Source organism: Anomaloglossus baeobatrachus, chromosome 9, assembly GCF_048569485.1.
Source record: "Anomaloglossus baeobatrachus isolate aAnoBae1 chromosome 9, aAnoBae1.hap1, whole genome shotgun sequence".
Classification (NCBI taxonomy): Eukaryota; Metazoa; Chordata; class Amphibia; order Anura; family Aromobatidae; genus Anomaloglossus; species Anomaloglossus baeobatrachus.
Window position 1 is genome coordinate 48,681,295 of NC_134361.1, and position 20,502 is coordinate 48,701,796.

General features: G+C 47.9%; 1 protein-coding gene across 3 annotated transcripts in view; it reads right to left on the bottom strand.

The window, feature by feature from the left end:
* Nucleotides 1-18,293: 18,293 nt before the first annotated feature.
* The window catches only part of TMLHE (trimethyllysine hydroxylase, epsilon), a 79,649-nt gene continuing 77,440 nt past the window's right edge, over nucleotides 18,294-20,502 (bottom strand). For all 3 annotated transcript variants that reach the window (XM_075322631.1, XM_075322633.1, XM_075322632.1), the window contains one exon: nucleotides 18,294-18,655. In XM_075322631.1, coding sequence (XP_075178746.1) covers nucleotides 18,524-18,655 — 132 coding nt within the window. In that variant the 3' untranslated portion in view covers nucleotides 18,294-18,523. The remainder of the gene's footprint in view (nucleotides 18,656-20,502) is intronic.

The following is a 20,502-nucleotide window of genomic DNA, read 5'->3' on the forward strand; positions in this document are numbered from 1 at the left end:
TGTGAGATCTCTAGTCGTTGCCGAATGGTCCAGGCCATTTTCTTCAAAGGCGATGTCCTGCTGGGCAGGACACATCGCTGTGTTTGACACTGTGTGACAGGGTCACAGTGACTGCTGAGATCGTTATACAGGTCGCTACTGCGACCTGTATTGTTCCTGCATCGCTGGTAAGATCTGACTGTGTGACATCTCACCTGCGACCTCCCAGCGACTTACCAGCGATCCCTATCAGGTCGCATAGTTTTCGGGATCGCTGGTAAGTCGTTGTGTGTGACTGGACCTTTAGCGCTAGGTCCAAATAAAAGGAGATGGGATAAAAGGATGAGCGAGCACTACTATGCTTGGGTAATCGGTACTCATATCTAGCAGTTAATGCTCAGAATGGCTCAACTTGAGTATCCGAGTATAATGGAAGTCCACGGGGAAATTGAGCATTCTTAAACAAGATTTCCTGGAAAATGCTTAAGTTCCCATTGACTTTCATTATACTCTGGTACTCAAGTTACCCCCCTTTAAGCATTAACAGCTCATTATGAATACTGAACACCCGAGCATGGTAGTGCTCACTCATCACTAGCTACAAGTACTGAGCACCTGAGCATGGTAGTGCCCGCTCATCACTAGTTACGAGTACAGAGCATCCGAGCATGGTAGTGCTCGCTCATCACTAGTTACGAGTACAGAGCACCCAAGCATGGTAGTGCCCGCTCATCACTAGTCACTAGTACTGAGCATGGTAGTGCCCGCTCATCACTAGCTACGAGTACTGAGCACCCGAGCATGGTAGTTCTCGCTCATCCTTAGTTATGAGTACCGAGCATGGTAGTGCCCGCTCATCACTAGTTACGAGTACTGAGCATGCTAGTGTTCACTCATCACTAGTTACTAGTACTGAGCACCAGAGCATGGTAGTGCTCACTCATCACTAGTTATGAGAGCCGAGCATGGTAGTGCTCACTCATCACTAGTTACGAGTACTGAGCATGGTAGTGCCCGCTCATCACTAGTTACGAGTACTGAGCACCCGAGCATGGTAGTGCCCACTCATCACTAGTTACGAGTACTGAGCACCAGAGCATGGTAATGCTCGCTCATCACTAGTTAGGAGTTCCGAGCACCCGAGCATGGTAATGCCCGGTCATCACTAAAAAGTAGATATCTCCAAGTTTTTGGTGGATGAAGAACAGTTAGTCCTTTCTCACATGTAGCCACAAAAATGACACCAGCAGCCACAGCCTCTGCTCAGGAGAGTCTGTCATACTGTAGACTAGACCTGTCCTTGAATGGAAGTACCGGAAAACACTTGCTAAAAGTAATAGCAGTCAGCAAGTGTTATCTCTTAAGGGGGCTTTACACGCTACGATATCGTTAATGTTTTATCGTCGGGGTCAAGTTGTTAGTGACGCACATCCGGAGTCATTATCGATATCACAGCGTGTGACACTGACCAGCGACCTTAAGCGACCTCAAAAATGGTGAAAATCGTTCACCATGGAGAGGTCGTCCCAAACTCAAAAATCGGTAAGGGTTGTTTATCCATGTTCTTCATCGCTCATGCGGCAGCACACATCGCTATGTGTGACACCGCAGGAGCGAGGACCGTCTCCTTACCTGCGGCCACCGGCCACAATGCGGAAGGAAGGAGGTGGGCGGGATGTTACGTCCTGCTCATCTCCGCCCCTCCGCATTGATTGGCTCCGCTTAGTGACGTCGCTGTGATGCCGAACGTCCCTCCACCGTGAATGATGGATTGTTCGGCAGTCACAGCGACGACGACGACCAGGTAAGTACGTGTGACGCTGCGTAGCGATAATGTTAACTACGGCAGCGATCACAAACAATCGCATGCACGACGGGGATGGGTACTTACACACTCAATATCGCTAGAAATTGCTAGCGATATCGCTACCGTGTAAAGCCCCCTTTAGTGCTAAGACAGGCAGGTAAGACTAAAGGCGGCGTCACAGTACAATATATCGTGCGATCTCTGTCGTCGGGGTCACGGATTCCGTGACGCACATCCGGCATCGTTAGAGATGTACCATGTGACACCTCCGAACAACTGTTAACGAGCAAAAATACTCACCCTATCGTTGCTCGTTGACACGTCGCTCATTTTCATAAAGTCGTTCCTCCTTCTGTGCTCCGGTTGTTCGTCGTTCCCGGGGCAGCATACATCGCTCCGTGTGACAACCCGGGAACGACGAACACAGCTTACCTGCCTCCACCGGCTCTGTGGAAGGAAGGAGGTGGGCGGGATGTTACGTCCCGCTCATCTCCGCCCCTCTGCTTCTATTGGGCGGCCGCTGTGTGACGCCGAACGTCCCTCCCCCCTTCAGGAAGAGGATGTTCGCCGGCCACAGCGATGTCGTTAGGGAGGCAAGTATGTGTGACAGAGGTTAACGAATTTGTGAGCCACGGGCAATGAATTGCCCGTAACGCACAAATGACGGGGAAGATCGCGCATGCGATCGCCCGATTTATCGTCCCGTGTGACGCCGCCTTTAGTTCAAATATCCAGTAATCATCCATTTGAAACGGATCTACGGTAGTAAGTGGTTTTCCATAAACTTCCATGTTCAAAAAAAAAAAAAAAAAAAAAAGGATTTCAGTTGCTATCCGTTTTTTAGCTGGACAAAAATAGTTGTGCCTTATTTTTGGGCTGCTCAGTTAACTGATTGTTCCTGGATCCATCTCTAATGGATGATGACTGGACATGTGAACTTAGCCCAAGAGATGTACCAGTGTATTAGAAGAAAGGCAGACCTTCTCCCCCGCTGAGCAGAATCTGATGTATACACTGGCCGTAAACGATACAGTGATGTCATTCCAAGATACAGGGGCCAAATCAGTCTTCCACATCACGATCACATACTCTCTCACTATAGTATGAATAATAATAATACACAGCTCATGAATATGCTGGACTACCTGCTGCATGCCAAGTAGTCCTCTAATGATAATCTACTGGTGATTAATCAGTGATGTTATCAAAACTACACTAAGCAGCCCAGTAAGTGACACATCGCTGGAATCAGGATCTCTGTCTCTACATTATGCTGCTCCCAGATTAGGTGGCAAAAACCGGGTGACCGATTCCCTTTAATTCCGCTTGTACCATTGATTGACTGCTTTCTGCCAACAATACGCATAGACAGAAAGCTGCCAATCTTAAATATTGAGGACTACAAAGCTGAAGCTCATCTTTGAGAGGACTACCTGAACTGCGGCAGATAAAACAGTGATTTTTATCAAAACTACAGCAAGAAGCTGTCATGATGTGACTGCACTTACTGCGCCAGGTCCAAGTGGACAGCCAGCAAGCGGTATAACACAGAGGGTACAGCAGGGTAACAATACAATGGAAAGCCCTGGTGCGAGGGAGAGGGGAGAGAGCCCTGGTGCTTGGGAGAGGGGGAGAGAGCCCTGGTGCTAGGGAGAGGGGGAGAGAGCCCTGGTGCTTGGGAGAGGAGGAGAGAGCCCTGGTGCTTGGGAGAGGGGGAGAGAGCCCTGGTGCTTGGGAGAGGGGAGAGAGCCCTGGTGTTTGGGAGAGGGGAGAGAGCCCTGGTGCTTGGGAGAGGGGAGAGAGCCCTGGTGTTTGGGAGAGGGGAGAGAGCCCTGGTGTTTGGGAGAGGGGAGAGAGCCCTGGTGTTTGGGAGAGGGGAGAGAGCCCTGGTGCTTGGGAGAGGGAAGAGAGCCCTGGTGCTTGGGAGAGGGAAGAGAGCCCTGGTGCTAGGGAGAGGGGAGAGAGCCCTGGTGCTAGGGAGAGGGGAGAGAGCCCTGGTGTTTGGGAGAGGGGAGAGAGCCCTGGTGTTTGGGAGAGGGGAGAGAGCCCTGGTGCTTGGGAGAGGGAAGAGAGCCCTGGTGCTTGGGAGAGGGAAGAGAGCCCTGGTGCTAGGGAGAGGGAAGAGAGCCCTGATGCTTGGGAGGGATCCTTCTCACCCATGCACAGTCATGTGTCTAGGCCCTCGCTGGCCCTGAACTCACTTTGACTAGTAATGGCCAGCGAGACACTAGTCTCGCAACTGCAATAAGACAACACAAGGTAGCCAAGACAAACAGGTGGAAAAAGACACAACAAATACCACTCCGGGAGGAACTTCTCAGCTGCAACTTAAATGACACCTCAGCTTTCTCCAGAGACTGGCTCCTTCCAAGTGGTCAGCATAGGTATGAGCTATAGCCAGCATAGGAAGAAGTGATAAGCAGCTATTTATAGCAGAAGGCAGTGGCTGCAGCTGAGATTACAACTACCTGTTAGATCACTGCAGGATAGAAATGGACCTTAACCCCTTCAATACCAGAAGGAATTAAATAAGCTTCAACTCAGGGCAAACAACAAGCGGGCACTTAATTTGCAGTCAACAACGCACTGAGACATTCTGATCCCAGATCCCCCCAAGATCCCATCAGGCCGTGACATCCTCATGACAGAAGCCCAGTAATGTAACACATGGCTGGAATCTGTATTTCCGTGCTTACATCATACGACTCGTGGTCAGATAAAAAGCAAGGAATAGATGAGGGTTCAAGTCAAAAGTGGTCCCTGTATTATTTGGCAAGGTGATCACAAATAGTGGAAAAAAAAAAAAAGTGAATTAACTTGTCCATAAGCTCCATATGAACGTATAATGACATTTTCTTAGACAATTCTTAGATTTTGTAGCTTATATTGAATTCAGGCTTCTTTATCTATGACTCCAGCAGAGTCAGAGCATTAAGTGATGGGCTGTTATATAGTCCACTTTTATATTTTCCGGCATTGTTTTTTTCCTCCTTTGTATTTTAAATATTTGTATGTTTTTTTTTTATATTTTCTTCATTTATTAAAAATTATTTTACTTCAATGTGTCCAGATGCTCATAGCTCTGCGCTACCTACATTTCTATGATAATCATGTACTTCTCAAATCTACTATAAAGAGGCAATTTTCAAATTTTTTTTTATTCTATAGTCAGTATATTATTTGGGGGCAGCCATTGTCCGATGCGCGCCACATTATCAGACTCTTCACTATAGGCTGGGACTTAAGAAGACTTTACACACTGCGACATCGCTAGCCATCTCGTTAGCGATGTGAAATTCTAGATTGCAAGTGCGATCATTTGAGATTGCACATAGGTCATTTTACGCATGTATGATCCGAAAGATCGCACTTGCGATCTAGAATTTCACATCGCTAATGAGATCGCTAGCGATGTCGTAGCATGTAAAGTACCCTTTAAGGGGACGTCCAGGCCTTTGAAGGTCACTGTGTGTTGTAATAATGGGACGTCAAGAGGACAATGACCCTGAGGCCTGGACTTAACCGGAAGTCGCGGCCTATAGTGAAGAGGCCGGAGATATGATGAATGGCGGCGGAAACAAGAGGACCATAAGGGTGAGCAGCCGGAGAGGGGAGTGATTACTTTTTTTTTTTTTTTTTTAACATCTTTTATTGGTAACTATGAATCATACTTTATTCAAATTGTTAGATACATATTGACAGATTCCTATATCTTCTCCACCATGGTTTTTATGATAATATATTCTTTCTTCATCGTTCCTTCCATGGGAGACCCAGACCATGGGTGTATAGCTACTGCCTCCGGAGGACACACAAAGTACTACACTCAAAACGTGTAGCTCCTCCCTCCGGGCTATATACACCCCCTGGATGACAGTTCAATGCTTTGTGTTTCAGGAGGTCACACACACACATGCATTCTCTGATTTTTCATTTTTAAGATTTTATTTTTAAAGATATGGAAGAAAAGCGGGTCCAGTCTGGACTCCCGGCATGTCCCTTCACACCCCACTGTGTCGGCGGTGCTGTTAAGGTTGACCTTGCAAGGCTGGAGCCTTCACATGCCGCGCTCCTTCAACATCCTTTTCAGGCTCTGGTTTGAAGTGGGAGCCATCACGGTCCTCTCTGCTGTGCAGGAGACCGGTCTCCATCCGCAGCCCTGTCAGGTTCCTGCTGGACGGAGCATTTCACCTTCCCTCAGGGACATGGCCCTGCGTTTCAAAAGCTAAGTATTGAGACGTTTTTCAGGGGTCCCGGGTAAAGCTCATTCTGCCAGAGCCAAGCACATACCCACATTGTGATGCCTGCTCTAATATGGTGGTCCCTCAGCCTGGAGCCTCCTCAGGGGTTTTTCCGGCCGCTCCAGCCCCGGTGACGGATTCCCCGGCTTGGGTAGCATCTTTTTCCAGAGCTATTTCCCAGTCTTTTGCCGACTCTATGGGACAACTGTCCCGGACACTGCTGACCATGAATCAGCCCCCTTCTCAGGCCGCCTCTGTTGCTCCGAGCTCTGCAGAGCCCTCAGAGCATGTTTTAGGACCCCGTCCTCCTAAACGGAGACGCAGGGACCCTTCTCCTTCCTCATCCCACGGCTCTGATTCACGGGCCGAGGTGCAGGGCGAGGAGGATACTTTTACTGTGGGTTCAGTCGCTAGCTCTAGGTACCCCATTGCCTTGTCTGAGGATGATGCGGATGTTAGTGACTTGATTGCGTCCATTAACTCCGTCCTGAACCTCACGCCACCAGTGTCAGAGGAACCAGCCTCTCTGGTGGAGATACATCAGTTTGCCTCACCTAAGAAGGCTCGGAGTACGTTTTTTAACCACTCCAGTTTTCAGGCCACTGTCACCAAACCCAGGGCCTGTCCTGACAAACGCTTTCCAAAGCGTAGTTCTGATGACCGTTTTCCCTTTCCGCCAGATGTGGTGAAGGAGTGGGCTCAGTCCCCAAAGGTAGACCCTCCGGTGTCTAGAATCTCAGCCCGCACAGTCGTAGCAGTGGCTGATGGCACCTCTCTTAAGGATCCCACTGACCGCCAGGTTGACCTTCTGGCCAAGTCTGTATATGAGGCGGCAGGAGCCTCCTTCTCCCAGTCTTTTGCGGCAGTGTGGGCTCTTAAGGCAGTCTCTGCCTCTCTGGCGGAGATACATTCCCTCACCAGGGATTCTATGCCTGAGATGGAGGCCTTAACTTCTCAGGCTTCGTCTTTTTCATCCTACGCCATGTCTGCCATTCTGGAGGCTTCTCACCGCACTGCGGTGGCCTCCGCTAACTCTCTCGCGATCCGCAGGATTTTGTGGCTTCGAGAGTGGAAGGCAGACGCTTCTTCTAAGAAGTACATTGCGGGCCTCCCCTTTGCTGGGTCCCGGCTGTTTGGTGAACAACTGGATGAAATAATTAAGGAAGCTACTGGAGTGAAGAGTACTTCCTTGCCACAAGCTAAAGCCAAGAGACCTGTCCAGGGCAGGAACCAATCGAGGTTTCGTTCCTTTCGTTCCTCTAACTGGTCAGCCTCTAAGCCCTCAGCCTCGTCCACTACCGCAGCCAAGGATCGTAAACCCATCTGGCGCGCAAAGCCGCGTCCTCAGAAGTCCGGAGGAGCCGCTGCCACTAAGGCAGCCCCCTCTTGACTATCTGGCTGCGCCAGCAACGTCCTTGGTCGGTGGCAGGCTCTCCCGCTTTGGCGACGTGTGGTTTCAACACGTCTCCGATCAGTGGGTGCGGGATATCATCTCCCACGGCTACAGGATAGAATTTTCCTCCAGCCCGCCAAACAGATTTTTTCTGTCCACTCCCCCCTGCTCCAAGGCCGCCGCCTTCTCTCAGGCCGTGGCATCCCTGCAGGTCAACGGTGTTATTGTTCCGGTTCCCGCTCGGGAACGGTTCAGAGGTTTCTACTCCAACCTCTTTCTAGTCCCCAAGAAGGACGGTTCCTTTCGGCCCATCCTGGATCTCAAGCTTCTCAACAAGCATGTTCAGGTGCGGCGTTTTCGCATGGAATCTTTGATCGGTCATTGCATCAATGACCCAGGGAGATTTTCTGGCATCCATCGACATCAGGGATGCCTATCTGCACGTGCCTATCGCGGTTTCACACCAGCGTTGGCTACGCTTTGCAATCGGAGAGGAACATTTCCAATTCGTGGCTCTCCCCTTCGGGTTAGCCACGGCCCCGCGTGTTTTCACCAAGGTTATGGCAGCAGTGGTTGCGGTCCTGCACCTTCAGGGGTTGGCAGTAATCCCCTACCTGGACGACCTTCTAGTCAAGGCCTCATCCAGGACAGACTGCCAGCGGAGTGCCTCGCTCACTCTCGCCACGCTTGTTCAGTTCGGGTGGCTTGTCAACCTGTCCAAGTCCACTCTGACCCCGACCCAGGGGCTTCTGTACCTAGGGATGCAATTCGAGACTCTGCCGGCACTTGTGAAGTTGCCCTTGGTCAAACAGCAGTCCCTTCAGCTAGCGGTGCGCTCTCTGCTGAGGCACCGCCGTCATTCCATCAGACACCTCATGCAGGTGCTGGGTCAGATGGTGGCGTCAATGGAAGCGGTTCCATTTGCACAGTTCCATCTACGTCCCCTGCAGTTGGACATTCTCCGCTGTTGGAACAAGCGGACCTCTTCCCTGCACAAGCTAGTGGCTCTGTCGCCACAGACCAGGAGCTCTCTTCAGTGGTGGCTTCGGCCCCTCTCTCTGTCACAGGGACGCTCCTTCCTGACTCCGTCCTGGGTGATTCTCACCACAGATGCCAGCCTCTCCGGTTGGGGAGCAGTTTTTCTCCATCACCGAGCACAGGGCACTTGGACTCCGTCCGAATCAGCCCTCCCGATCAATGTGCTGGAGATCAGAGCTGTGTTTCTAGCTCTCCTAGCCTTGCTCCACCTGTTGGCGGACAGGCACATTCGAGTCCAGTCGGACAACGCGACAACGGTTGCCTACATCAATCACCAGGGCGGAACTCGCAGCCGCCTGGCAATGTTGGAGGTTCAACGAATCCTCCAGTGGACGGAGGACTCCAAGTCCACCATATCAGCAGTCCACATCCCAGGCGTAGAAAACTGGGAGGCCGATTATCTCAGCCGTCAAACCGTAGACAGCGGTGAGTGGGCCCTACACCCGGCAGTCTTCAGGTCAATCTGCCGCAAGTGGGGTACTCCGGAAGTGGATCTAATGGCATCCCGGCACAACAACAAGGTTCCGGTTTACGTGGCTCGCTCCCACGATCCTCAGGCCTTCGCAGCGGATGCGCTGGTTCAGGATTGGTCCCAGTTCCGTCTGGCTTACGTGTTTCCCCCGCTAGCTCTCTTGCTCAGGGTTCTGCGCAAGATCAGAACGGAGGGCCGTCGGGTCATAATCATTGCTCCGGACTGGCCCAGGCGAGCTTGGTACCCAGACCTGCTCCGCCTGTCTGTAGAGGTGCCGTGGCATCTCCCAGACCGCCCAGACCTTCTCTCTCAAGGTCCGTTTTTCCGCCAGAATTCTGCGGCTCTCAGATTGACGGCGTGGCTCTTGAGTCCTGGATCCTGACGGCTTCAGGTATTCCCTCTGAGGTCATCTCCACTATGACTCAGGCTCGGAAGTCTTCTTCGGCCAAGATTTATCACAGGACTTGGAGGATCTTCCTGTCCTGGTGTCGCTCTTCCGACCATGCTCCTTGGCCGTTTTCCTTGCCGACCATCCTGTCTTTTCTACAGTCTGGTCTACAGCTAGGACTGTCCCTCAATTCCCTCAAAGGACAGGTGTCGGCTCTGTCGGTATTATTCCAGCGGCGTATCGTCCGACTGGCTCAGGTGCGCACCTTCATGCAGGGCGCAGCTCACATCATTCCTCCTTACTGGCGGCCTTTGGATCCCTGGGACCTTAATCTGGTCCTCACGGCCTTACAGAAACCCCCCTTTGAGCCTCTTAGGGAGGTTCCCTTGTTTCGACTTTCACAGAAAGTTGTTTTTCTAGTAGCCATAACTTCTCTCAGGAGAGTTTCTGATTTGGCTGCGCTCTCTTCGGAATCCCCCTTTTTGGTGTTTCACCAAGACAAGGTGGTTCTTCGTCCGACTCCGGACTTTATCCCTAAGGTGGTGTCTTCTTTCCACCTTAACCAGGACATTTCATTGCCCTCTCTTTGTCCGGCCCCTGTGCATCGCTTTGAGAAGGCGTTGCACACCTTGGATTTGGTGCGGGCGCTCCGAATCTATGTCACGCACCGCCGTTTTTCGGCGGTGCACCTCACTTTTTGTGCTAACCACGGGTCAGCGCAAGGGTCTCTCTGCTTCTAAACCGACCCTAGCTCGTTGGATTAGGTCGGCTATTGCCGATGCCTACCAGTGTTCTCAGGTGCCTCCCCCGCCGGGGATTAAGGCGCACTCGACCAGAGCTGTCGGTGCCTCCTGGGCTTTCAGGCACCAGGCTACAGCTCAGCAGGTTTGTCAGGCTGCCACTTGGTCCAGTCTGCACACTTTTTCGAAGCACTGCCAAGTGCATGCTCATGCTTCGGCAGATGCGAGCTTGGGCAGACGCATCCTTCAGGCGGCTGTCGCCCATTTGTGAAGTTAGGTTTTACCTACTTCTCAGTTTGGTTTATTTCCCACCCATGGACTGCTTTGGAACGTCCCATGGTCTGGGTCTCCCATGGAAGGAACGATGAAGAAAAAGAGAATTTTGTTTACTTACCGTAAATTATTTTTCTTATAGTTCCGACATGGGAGACCCAGCACCCTCCCTGTTGCCTGTTGGCAGTTTTTGTTCCGTGTGTTTTCACGGGCTGTTGTTGTAGACAGAGTTCCGGTTTTTCCGAGTTTTACTCTATCTCTACTTATGGGTGGATGTCCTCCTTCAGCTTTTGCACTGAACTGGTTAGATTGTCATCCAGGGGGTGTATATAGCCCGGAGGGAGGAGCTACACGTTTTGAGTGTAGTAATTTGTGTGTCCTCCGGAGGCAGTAGCTATACACCCATGGTCTGGGTCTCCCATGTCGGAACTATAAGAAAAAGAATTTACGGTAAGTAAACAAAATTCTCTTTTTTTTAGTTAAAGTATCATCAACAAACAGAAATCAGAGTATATTGTATCAAATAGTTTTTACTTTACAAAAATATTTTTTAAAAACATTTAATCCAAAATCACTAAAAAACAAAAAAAAAAATCAAGAAAAACAAATCACTTGAAAAACACAGATACAGAGGGGATTTCTGACCAAAAATTACTGGTGAGAGAAGTAAAGGAATATTATACTCAATTCATGAAAGAATACCAACAATTTATACAATCAGAGCAACACCTCAGCCATCTCACCAATATTTAAAAATATAGCACCAACAAATAAATTGCATTAATAAATATACTAGGTGTATACAAGGGCCCCTGTGTAAAAATATTCAGTCCTCAAATAATTCCACTATCATATAAATCCAATAAAGCCTTATAAATATTCAAAAGGATTTCATCCATATAAATATATAGATTTTTCAAAACTTTTTGGTAATAAAATTCAGATTACAATGACTATGGAATTATAATGGGCACAACTAGTTCACAAGGAAGAAGAGAGAGACTCAGCTCAGTGGCTTACCTAATTGGGCTGGATGTAAATTCTTACAACACCTATTTCAATAGGAAATCAATCCCTTTATAACAGAGGCTCTTAATTAAATCCAGCATAAATTACTGTGCCATATTCACTTAGTATAATGTCAGAGAACCCCCCAGAACCTCGACGCGCATTTCAAGAAAAACCCTTCTTCAGGAGGCTGCCTCCTGATGAAAAGGTTTTTCTTGCAACGTGCGTCGAGGTTCTGGGGGGTTCTCTGACCTTATACTAAGTGAGTATGGCACAGTAATTTATGTTGGATTTAATTAAATCACAGGGTAACAGCAGTGGATTAGTGGTGCAGGACTTGTTTCTTTCTTTTTTGATGCATACTACTGCGATCCTCGCATGACACTTGGTTCACGCTGGGAGCACAGTGGGAGCTGAATGTCATTGCGACTGAGGTCCAATAATGGAGGGGCGGGCCAGCGCTACGGAGGAGAGGGAGGGATTTATTGCCATTCTCGCCCTGCACTTGCGGTAAACCGGTGTACCGTGAGTGCAGTGCGATTTTTCTCTCGCCCCATAGACTTGAATGGGTGCGAGAGAAACCAGGAGCACATTACTGTCGCAGCATGCTGCGATTATTTTCTCGGTCCGATTAGGGCTGAGAAAATAATCGCTCATGGGTGCTGGCACATAGGGTAATATTGGTCCGAGTGGAAAGCGATGTTTTATCGCACTCCACTCTCTCCGATTTTCATGCCTGTCTAAAGGCCCCGTTATACGCAGCGACATAGCTAACGAGATATTGCTGGGGTCACGGAATTCGTGACACACATCCGGCCTCGTTAGCGACGTCGTTGCATGTAACACCTACGAGCGACCGCTAACGATCAAAAATACTCACCTAATCGTTGATCGGTCGCTCATTTTCAAAAAATCGTTGCTGGTGCTGGATGCAGGTTGTTCGTCGTTCCTGAGGCAGCACACATCGCTACGTGTGACACCCCAGGAAGGACGAACAACAACGTACCTACGCCCTCCGGCAACGAGGTGGGCGTGTCGTTTAAGCAGCTGCTCTCCGCCCCTCCTCTTCTATTGGTGGGCCGCTGTGTGACATTGCTGTGACGCCGCATGAACCTCCCCCTTAAAAAAAAAAAAGGGTTGTTCGCCGCCCACACCGACGTCGCTAGGAAGGTAAGTACGTGTGACGCGTCCTAGCGATATTGTGCGCCACAGGCAGCGATTTGCCAGTGATGCACAAACGGGGGCGGGTACTTTCACGAGTGACATCGATAGCGATGTCGCTACGTGTAAAGCGGCCTTATTGTTAAAATTAACCTACCCTTAAAATTATAGACTGTTCATGTCTTGGTCAGTGGGCAAACTTACAAAATCAGCAAGGGATCAAATACTTATTTCGCCCACTGTATATACACACTTTGCAAGGTTTAGTTACATTTTAAGATAATATGTTGATTGAAACAAAAGGTAAATTTTCTCATGACAAATTCCATGGTCGTTGACCACAATGACGCACACGGTTTAAGTGTGGTCTTACCCATAGGACCTGTCACTATATTATGTAGGTTGAGGGTTTTTTTGTGACCATTTTACGAACGCTGATGAGTAAACAATTGTCAAGTTCAACATTCAGTCTACAAATGGAGTCATCACTGGTCTTGCACAACAACATGATATGAGCGAGATCAGAGGCCGTAATCAGAAGATCAGTTCACGGGCGACAGTCGTGAATGTATAATCCCTAATGTCAGTGTTTTTGGATTTACCCATTTTCGGAAAAATCAGGCATAATCCTTTTCAGCATTCGGTTTACCCTCGGCAAAAATAATAATTTACAAATAAACCCAATCTGCTCATTCTTCATATAGTCCTACTAGGTAATGTTAGGTATCGATCTATCAAATATATAATATTTATTCGTTTATATAGCGCTGTTAATTCCGCAGCACTTTACATACCATGGCAAGACTGTCTCCATTGGGGCTCACAATCTAAAGTCCCTATTGGGACCCGTAGAAGCCTAATTACAGACGAAACGGCCGTCGTCCTTAGTGAGGGGCCGGTATCCATGTCTCCTCCCGCCGCTGTTTTTATCCTACACTGAAGTTTGAATAAAGAACATCCGGTTTAGCAGTTGTTTTTGCGGTCATTTTCTTCTTACCCTGATGATCTAAAGTCCCTATCTGTATGGTCTTTGGAGTGTGGGAGGAAACCGGAGAACCCGGAGGAAACCCACGCAAACACGGGGAGAACATACAAACTCCTTGCAAATGTTGTCCTTGGTGAGATTTGAACCCAGGACCCCAGAGCTGCAAGACTGCAGTGCTAACCACTGAGCCATCATACAGTGCTAACCACTGAGCCAAATAATACATTGAACAAAATATTTGCTTTTGTTAACCGGTTTTATGCTTCATCTTGGCTTTCTTGTATCTGCACGAGGCATATGAAACTGAAAAGAATACAGTCATTGCAAACATTTTTGAGGTTTTAAAATCGTAAGACACCGAAAAGTCAGAAGAAGTTTCGTTCTATGAAAAAACAGCAAAAATGTAATAGATAAGCAAAAAGATAGTGAAGACAGCAAAATGATCAGGAATAGAAGAACTGGAGGTGAAAGCATGACCAGTTACCGTAACTGCCCCTAGATTAACCCCTAGGGGAAAATTTCCTTTTTTCATTGTTTCCTCCCCTTCCAAGAGTCATATATCTTTTTTTTATTTTTTTGTCAATCTTGACATATTAAGGCTTATTTTTTTTGTGGGAACGAGTTGTACTTTTGAAAGAAATCATTAGCTTTACCATATAGTGCACTAGAAAATGGGAAAAAAAATTCTAAGTGCGGTGAAATTGCAAAAAAAAGTGCAATTGCATGAATGTTTTTGGGGCCTTTTATTCATCCTGTTCACTATATGGTAAAACTGATGTGTCAGTGTGATGCCTCACGTCAGTACAGGTTTGTAGATAGATAAAAGTATACATTTTTGGTAAGGGGTTAAATCAAATTCAGAAGTTTGTCGCCCCCCAACCCCCCCCAAAAAAAAAAAAAAAAAAGACTGATGTTCTCATTTTTAGTCATCTGGGGCTCAGTGACTGCTTATTTTGTGTATTATATCATTTTTGCGCAGATGCGATGTTTTGATCGCCTGTTATTGCATTTTAAACATTCTTTATAGCAACCAAAAAAAATGCAGTTCTGGCGTTTGGAATATTTTTCTTGTCATGCCATGTACCGATCAGATTAATTGATTTGATAGATCAGGCATTTTTGATTGCGGCAATAGGTGTATTTTTTTTTAACCATTTTATTTTCAATGGGGCAAACGGGTAACTTGAACTTATTTTTTTTTTTAATTTTTTCATATTTTTAAAAGTCCCCCTAGGGAAACTTTATCACTGCACAGTCCAATTGCGTGTTCATTTCTGCTGATCAGAGAAGCATTGCTTTAATCAGCAGAAATGCAGCATTCTTGTGAGTGCCAGCATTCTGTTGGCTGTCACAGGAAGTTCTTCATGGTAGAGTCAGGGGTCATCAGCTGACCCCACGCAACAGATTGGTGCTCTATGATCACGTCATGAGGCCGGCGATGATGGCGTGGAACAGCGCGATCCCCGCTGCGGCCATTTAAATTGTGCTGTCAGTTTTTGACAGCGCGATCTAAAGGGTTAGCAGGTGCAGGCAAATCTCTGATCCACCTGCGCCTGTTAGCCACACATCTCTGCTGATCAGATGATAGTTCATAGGCAGGCTAGCAAGAGTTAATCTCTACGGATCTGCTTGTTAGTCTTCTTGATCACATGTTGAAGGGGGGAGCAATCACATCTGCTCGCCTCCTATATATGCTGGCTAGATCCTTCTTTCTATGCCAGCTATAGTTTAAATTAGCTGGTCTGGTGAGGTGTTGTGATCCAGACTAATTGGTGGTTGTAGTACTTGTTACTGTGTGCAGTTGTGGTGTTAACCCTTGTTGTCTGTTTGTTGCTACCTTCCTGCTCTTGCTTTTCTCCTAAGTCTCTTATTGTTTGTTCTTTTGTGTTTGCAGTGTGTCAAGAGTTTTGCTTTTCCCCTGTCTGTCTTTATCTGTGTTTCTGTCTCTCTCCTGCCCCTTCCATCCCTGGTGGGAGGGGTAATCAGATTAGTTTTGCTCAGGAGCATAGCCAGGATCAAGACTCAGGCATCACCACCATTAGGGGAAATCTTTAGGTTAGGGATAGCTTAGCGTCAGGGACAGCATAAGAGCCAGGTTCCCTTGCTGTCAAGTGTAACCGATTCAGAACTGTGCAAATCCTCCTCTTATCATTGCAGCGTGAGGACAAGTCGTTGAGTTTAACACCGGCCGCCATGGTGGCACCACTATGACCATGTAATCCCCAACTACACTGGTCAGTCTGCACTATGACGACTACAGCTTGTGCCAAACTCTGCAAAGACACTGAATTTTAACTAGAAACACACTAACGGGTTTCAACATTAGAAAGTCATTCTTCTAGGTCAGAAACCCCTCTTAAAAGAAACGTATATTGTATGCCTCGCACAGCCGAGCCTGTGGTCTCTGTCACCACGGTCTTTACATGTAAATGCTAGAAGTTCCCCACTTACCGCTGTGGATTTCCATGATGTCAGCACCGGATCCTTCAGTTTCCTCTAAAAGGATTCTTTCTGCCGCCTAAGAAATACGCAACAACTTTCATCGCTTAGCAATATTTCTCCATTTATTGAAAAAAGGTCACTTGTCAAATCATATAGAGAGTATTATCAGTACCAGATTGAAAGAATTAAGTGTAGTGACTTGGCCAACAAAAAAACAAAAAAAAAAAAAGAAAAAAAAAAGAAGAGCAAAAAATGGATTTTGAGCATAATCTCTACAGTAATACAGTTATTTTAACTTTTTTTATGCAATAGGCTGGACAGAAGCTACGGAGAAAAGACACTTTTGTGCACATCGGCCCGATCTCGGACCACAGAGCTCCTGACCCAAGTGTGACAGTCCCATAGAAATATATGAAGCAGTCATGCCCCGGTTGGAAGACCTACACTACCAGTTGCGGTCTGAGATAGGACCAATGTGCCCACCATCTGGTTCTCCACTACTTTTATACTGATGTCATATTCTTAGGATAGGTCATCAATGTCTAATCGGCCAGGGTCCAACGTGCCGCACCCCCGCCAATCAGCTGTTCTCGATCCCGGTGGCGGCAGCAGGCAATGCTCGGTTCTGGAGCTACTCTGTCTACTGATAGTGGCCGCGGCCGGTACTGCACATCTGCCTCCCATTCTAAATCAATAGGAGGCGGTACAGTGTAAAGAAATTATGAAAATGTGAAGGTTAAAGAAACAAGATCCAATGATGCAATAATGTTTAAACCATTTTTTTTACATTAGTACCCTGACATATTGTAAAATATAACATTAGGCAGTGTGAGCTATATGGGATATATAGGGGATATATAGAGGGTATACAGCTAAACAGAAGAACAAGGCACTTCATTGCAGTGTTCCAGACAGATCGAGGAATGGGCTCGTGGTGAAGCTTCACATACTCGTATTACCATGCGCAGCTCCTTCCAGTAGCCAAATATATATATCATTTTTGCTCATAGGCAGAATTTGGCCCAATCAGGGGTACGTACACAAGGCATATTTTTTAAGGCAGCCATTTTTTAAGCAGCAGATGATTTAGGAATTGCTAAATAAAAGACACCATAAATTTACAAAACTGAAGAAACAAAGGGTTTTTTTGCGTAGTTTTTCTGTGTGATTTTTGTATATTTTTAACGCATTATCCTAGAGGATTTTGGAGCGTTTTTTTTTTTTTTTCTTTCTTTATAACTGGCATTTTACGCATTTTTTTTTCCATTCTCCTCAACAATGAAGAAACAAATGGCTCTTTTTCAAGACAAAAGGCTGAAAATGTTGACAAAGTTCTCAAAAAGAAGCCGGGGCGTCTGCGGAGCCTGCCCATAGACTTTCATTGGAAATAGAGCGGAAATCCGCTGAAAAATTGTCAGGTTCATTCTTTTAAATAGCTTGGTGTCTATGGGAGCCTGATGCATTTAAAGGGAACCAGTCACTAGATTTGAGGCCTATAAGCTGCAGCCACCACCAGTGGGCTCTTATATATAGCACATTAGAATGCTGTATATAAGAGCCCAGGCCACTGTGTAGAACGTAAAAATCACTTTATAATACTCACCTAAGGGGGGGTCTGGTGCAGACTGGTCGGATGGGTGTCTCCGTTCTCTAGTACCGGTGCCTCTTCTTTTGGCCATTTTTGTCCTTCTGAAGCCTGGGTGCATGACTCGTCCCACGTCATCCACACAGGCCGGCATTGAGGCCCTGCGCAGGCGCACTACAATACTTTGATCTGCCCTGCTCAGGACAGAAAGTGCGCCTGCGCAGGACCACAATGCCGGCTAGTATGGATGATGTAGGACGCGTCATGCACCCAGGCTTCAGAAGGACAACAATGGCCAAAAAAGGAGGCGCCGGACCCAGAGAATGGAGACACCCATCCGACCAGTCAGCACCACACCGCCCTTTTAGGTGAGTATTATAAAGTGATTTTTATGTTCTACACAGCGGCCTAGGCTCTTATATACAGCATTCTAACATGCTGTATATAAGAGCCCACTGGTGGTGGCCGCAGCTTATAGGCCCCAAATCTAGTGACAGGTTCCCTTTAAAAGACCCTTAAAAGCCTGAACATATGAACAGAGAGTCGTTTAACATGTTCACTCTTCTGAGCGGTTTTTTTTTTGGGTGGGTTTCAGAGAGGACGAACTTCAACCCACCTGAAAAAAAAAAAAAAAAAAAAAAAAAAAAAAGTCTTGTGAACGTACCCTTGAATTTCTATACAAATTCCTCAGCATTCAGAGCTGCTCACAACGGCCATATTGTCCTGTCGGGATGACTTGTACATTAACACTTGTACCAGAATTCACATATAAGACAATGAATGATGATAAATAATTCACTGATTTTATCTGACTATGATTTAATACTGTATATTACAGAAGCGCCTGCTTACACAGCAGGGCCGTGACGTGTGACGTAATAATGACTTTATGACTTTGAAAGTCTTCGATGCGATGATCCGCTAATGTCAGTTCAGGAGGGATTATCCTTTGGTTGAGATGTTTCGGCAAAATATTATATTTTTTAAATCGTTGTTTTCACGGTTATACGATCAGGCTTTGAGGCTCAGTAATCGCGCCATGTTCAGGACATCGTCCCGGGTCAGATAGCAACCGCAAAGCTGTCTGTAACCGGTGAAGGAATCCCGTCCATGTAGTACCCTCCAGTTATCCACAAACAGTACCTGAAATGAGAAGAATTCATTTAGGATCAGTAACACCTACAAATTATATAGTCCTTTAAAATGGTTAAAAAAAAAACCCTGCATAAATCAATAGTACAGACAAATACAAGAAACTTTGTAATATATCTTATCAGAGAAATCTGCTTCTTTCTCAACTTATGAGCCACTTCTCCACCTCCAGCCTGGGCTCAACATCCCCTCATCATTCATCAACAGCTGAAAAGGGGTTATCCACTAGGACAACCCCCTCTGATTCCACAAGTTTCCCCCAGGTAAAATAAAAAAGCCTATACTCACCTCCACAAACAGAGTGTCTGCAGCGGTGCTGATGTGTGAGTTGAAAGGAGGCGTGAGTTGAAAGGGGGTGGGGGGGCGTGAGTTGAAAGGGGGTGGGGGGCGTGAGTTGAAAGGGGGTGGGGGGGGCGAGAGTTGAAAGGGGGTGGGGGGGGCGAGAGTTGAAAGGGGGTGGGGGGGGCGAGAGTTGAAAGGGGGTGGGGGGGGCGAGAGTTGAAAGGGGGTGGGGGGGGCGAGAGTTGAAAGGGGGTGGGGGGGCGAGAGTTGAAAGGGGGTGGGGGGGCGAGAGTTGAAAGGGGGTGGGGGGGCGAGAGTTGAAAGGGGGTGGGGGTGGCGAGAGTTGAAAGGGGGTGGGGGGGCGAGAGTTGAAAGGGGGTGGGGGGGCGAGAGTTGAAAGGGGGTGGGGGGGCGAGAGTTGAAAGGGGGTGGGGGGGCGAGAGTTGAAAGGGGGTGGGGGGGCGAGAGTTGAAAGGGGGTGGGGGGGCGAGAGTTGAAAGGGGGGGGCGAGAGTTGAAAGGGGGGGGGCGAGAGTTGAAAGGGGGGGGCGAGAGTTGAAAGGGGGGGGCGAGAGTTGAAAGGGGGGGGGCGAGAGTTGAAAGGGGGGGGGGCGAGAGTTGAAAGGGGGGGCGAGAGTTGAAAGGGGGGGGGCGAGAGTTGAAAGGGGGGGGGGCGAGAGTTGAAAGGGGGTGGGGGCGAGAGTTGAAAGGGGGGGGCGAGAGTTGAAAGGGGGGGGCGCGAGTTGAAAGGGGGGGCGCGAGTTGAAAGGGGGGGCGCGAGTTGAAAAGGGGGGGGCGCGAGTTGAAAAGGGGGGGCGCGAGTTGAAAAGGGGGGGCGCGAGTTGAAAAGGGGGGGGCGCGAGTTGAAAAGGGGGGCGCGAGTTGAAAAGGGGGGCGCGAGTTGCAAGAGTGCACGCAACGTTTGGATGTCACGGGAGCCCTGCGTCCAATCCGTGCAAACTTGTCTCTCCGTCCTGTCGAACACAGGAACAACCAACAGGAAGTGTCCAAAGGCGGGGAAAGAGAAGCCAGCGCTGATTGGATGGGGCTCGTGCGATGTCAACGCGAATCACGGCATCACGCTGACCATGGAGGGGAGTATAGGCTTTTTTAAAAAAAAAATAAAATTTTACCTAGGGGAAACATGGAATCAGAAGGGGTTGTTCTAGTGTCCCATTGCTCACAATGGGACACACCGAGTCCACTGAGGAATCAGATTACAGCTGCCTATTGAAAAGAAGAAAAAACAACACTCTCATACGGCTGTCCATGGAGAAATAAAAATTAAAAAAAAAAAAAAAAAAAAAGATAATTAGTGACTTCTGCCTCACACATCAGGCCACAATACATGTACGGAGCAGTAATAGGGCACCCCGAGCCATCTACAAGATACCACTCAGATTTCATACCGAGGCCTCCAGATGCTCCCATATCCAACCTCCCAACTATTTTAATTGTTGTAGGGGTTCTTTAAAGTGTCCGTCACACAATCTTAAAGGGAATCTGTCACCAGGTTTTTACTCCCCCATCTGAGAGCAGCATAATGTAGAGACAGAG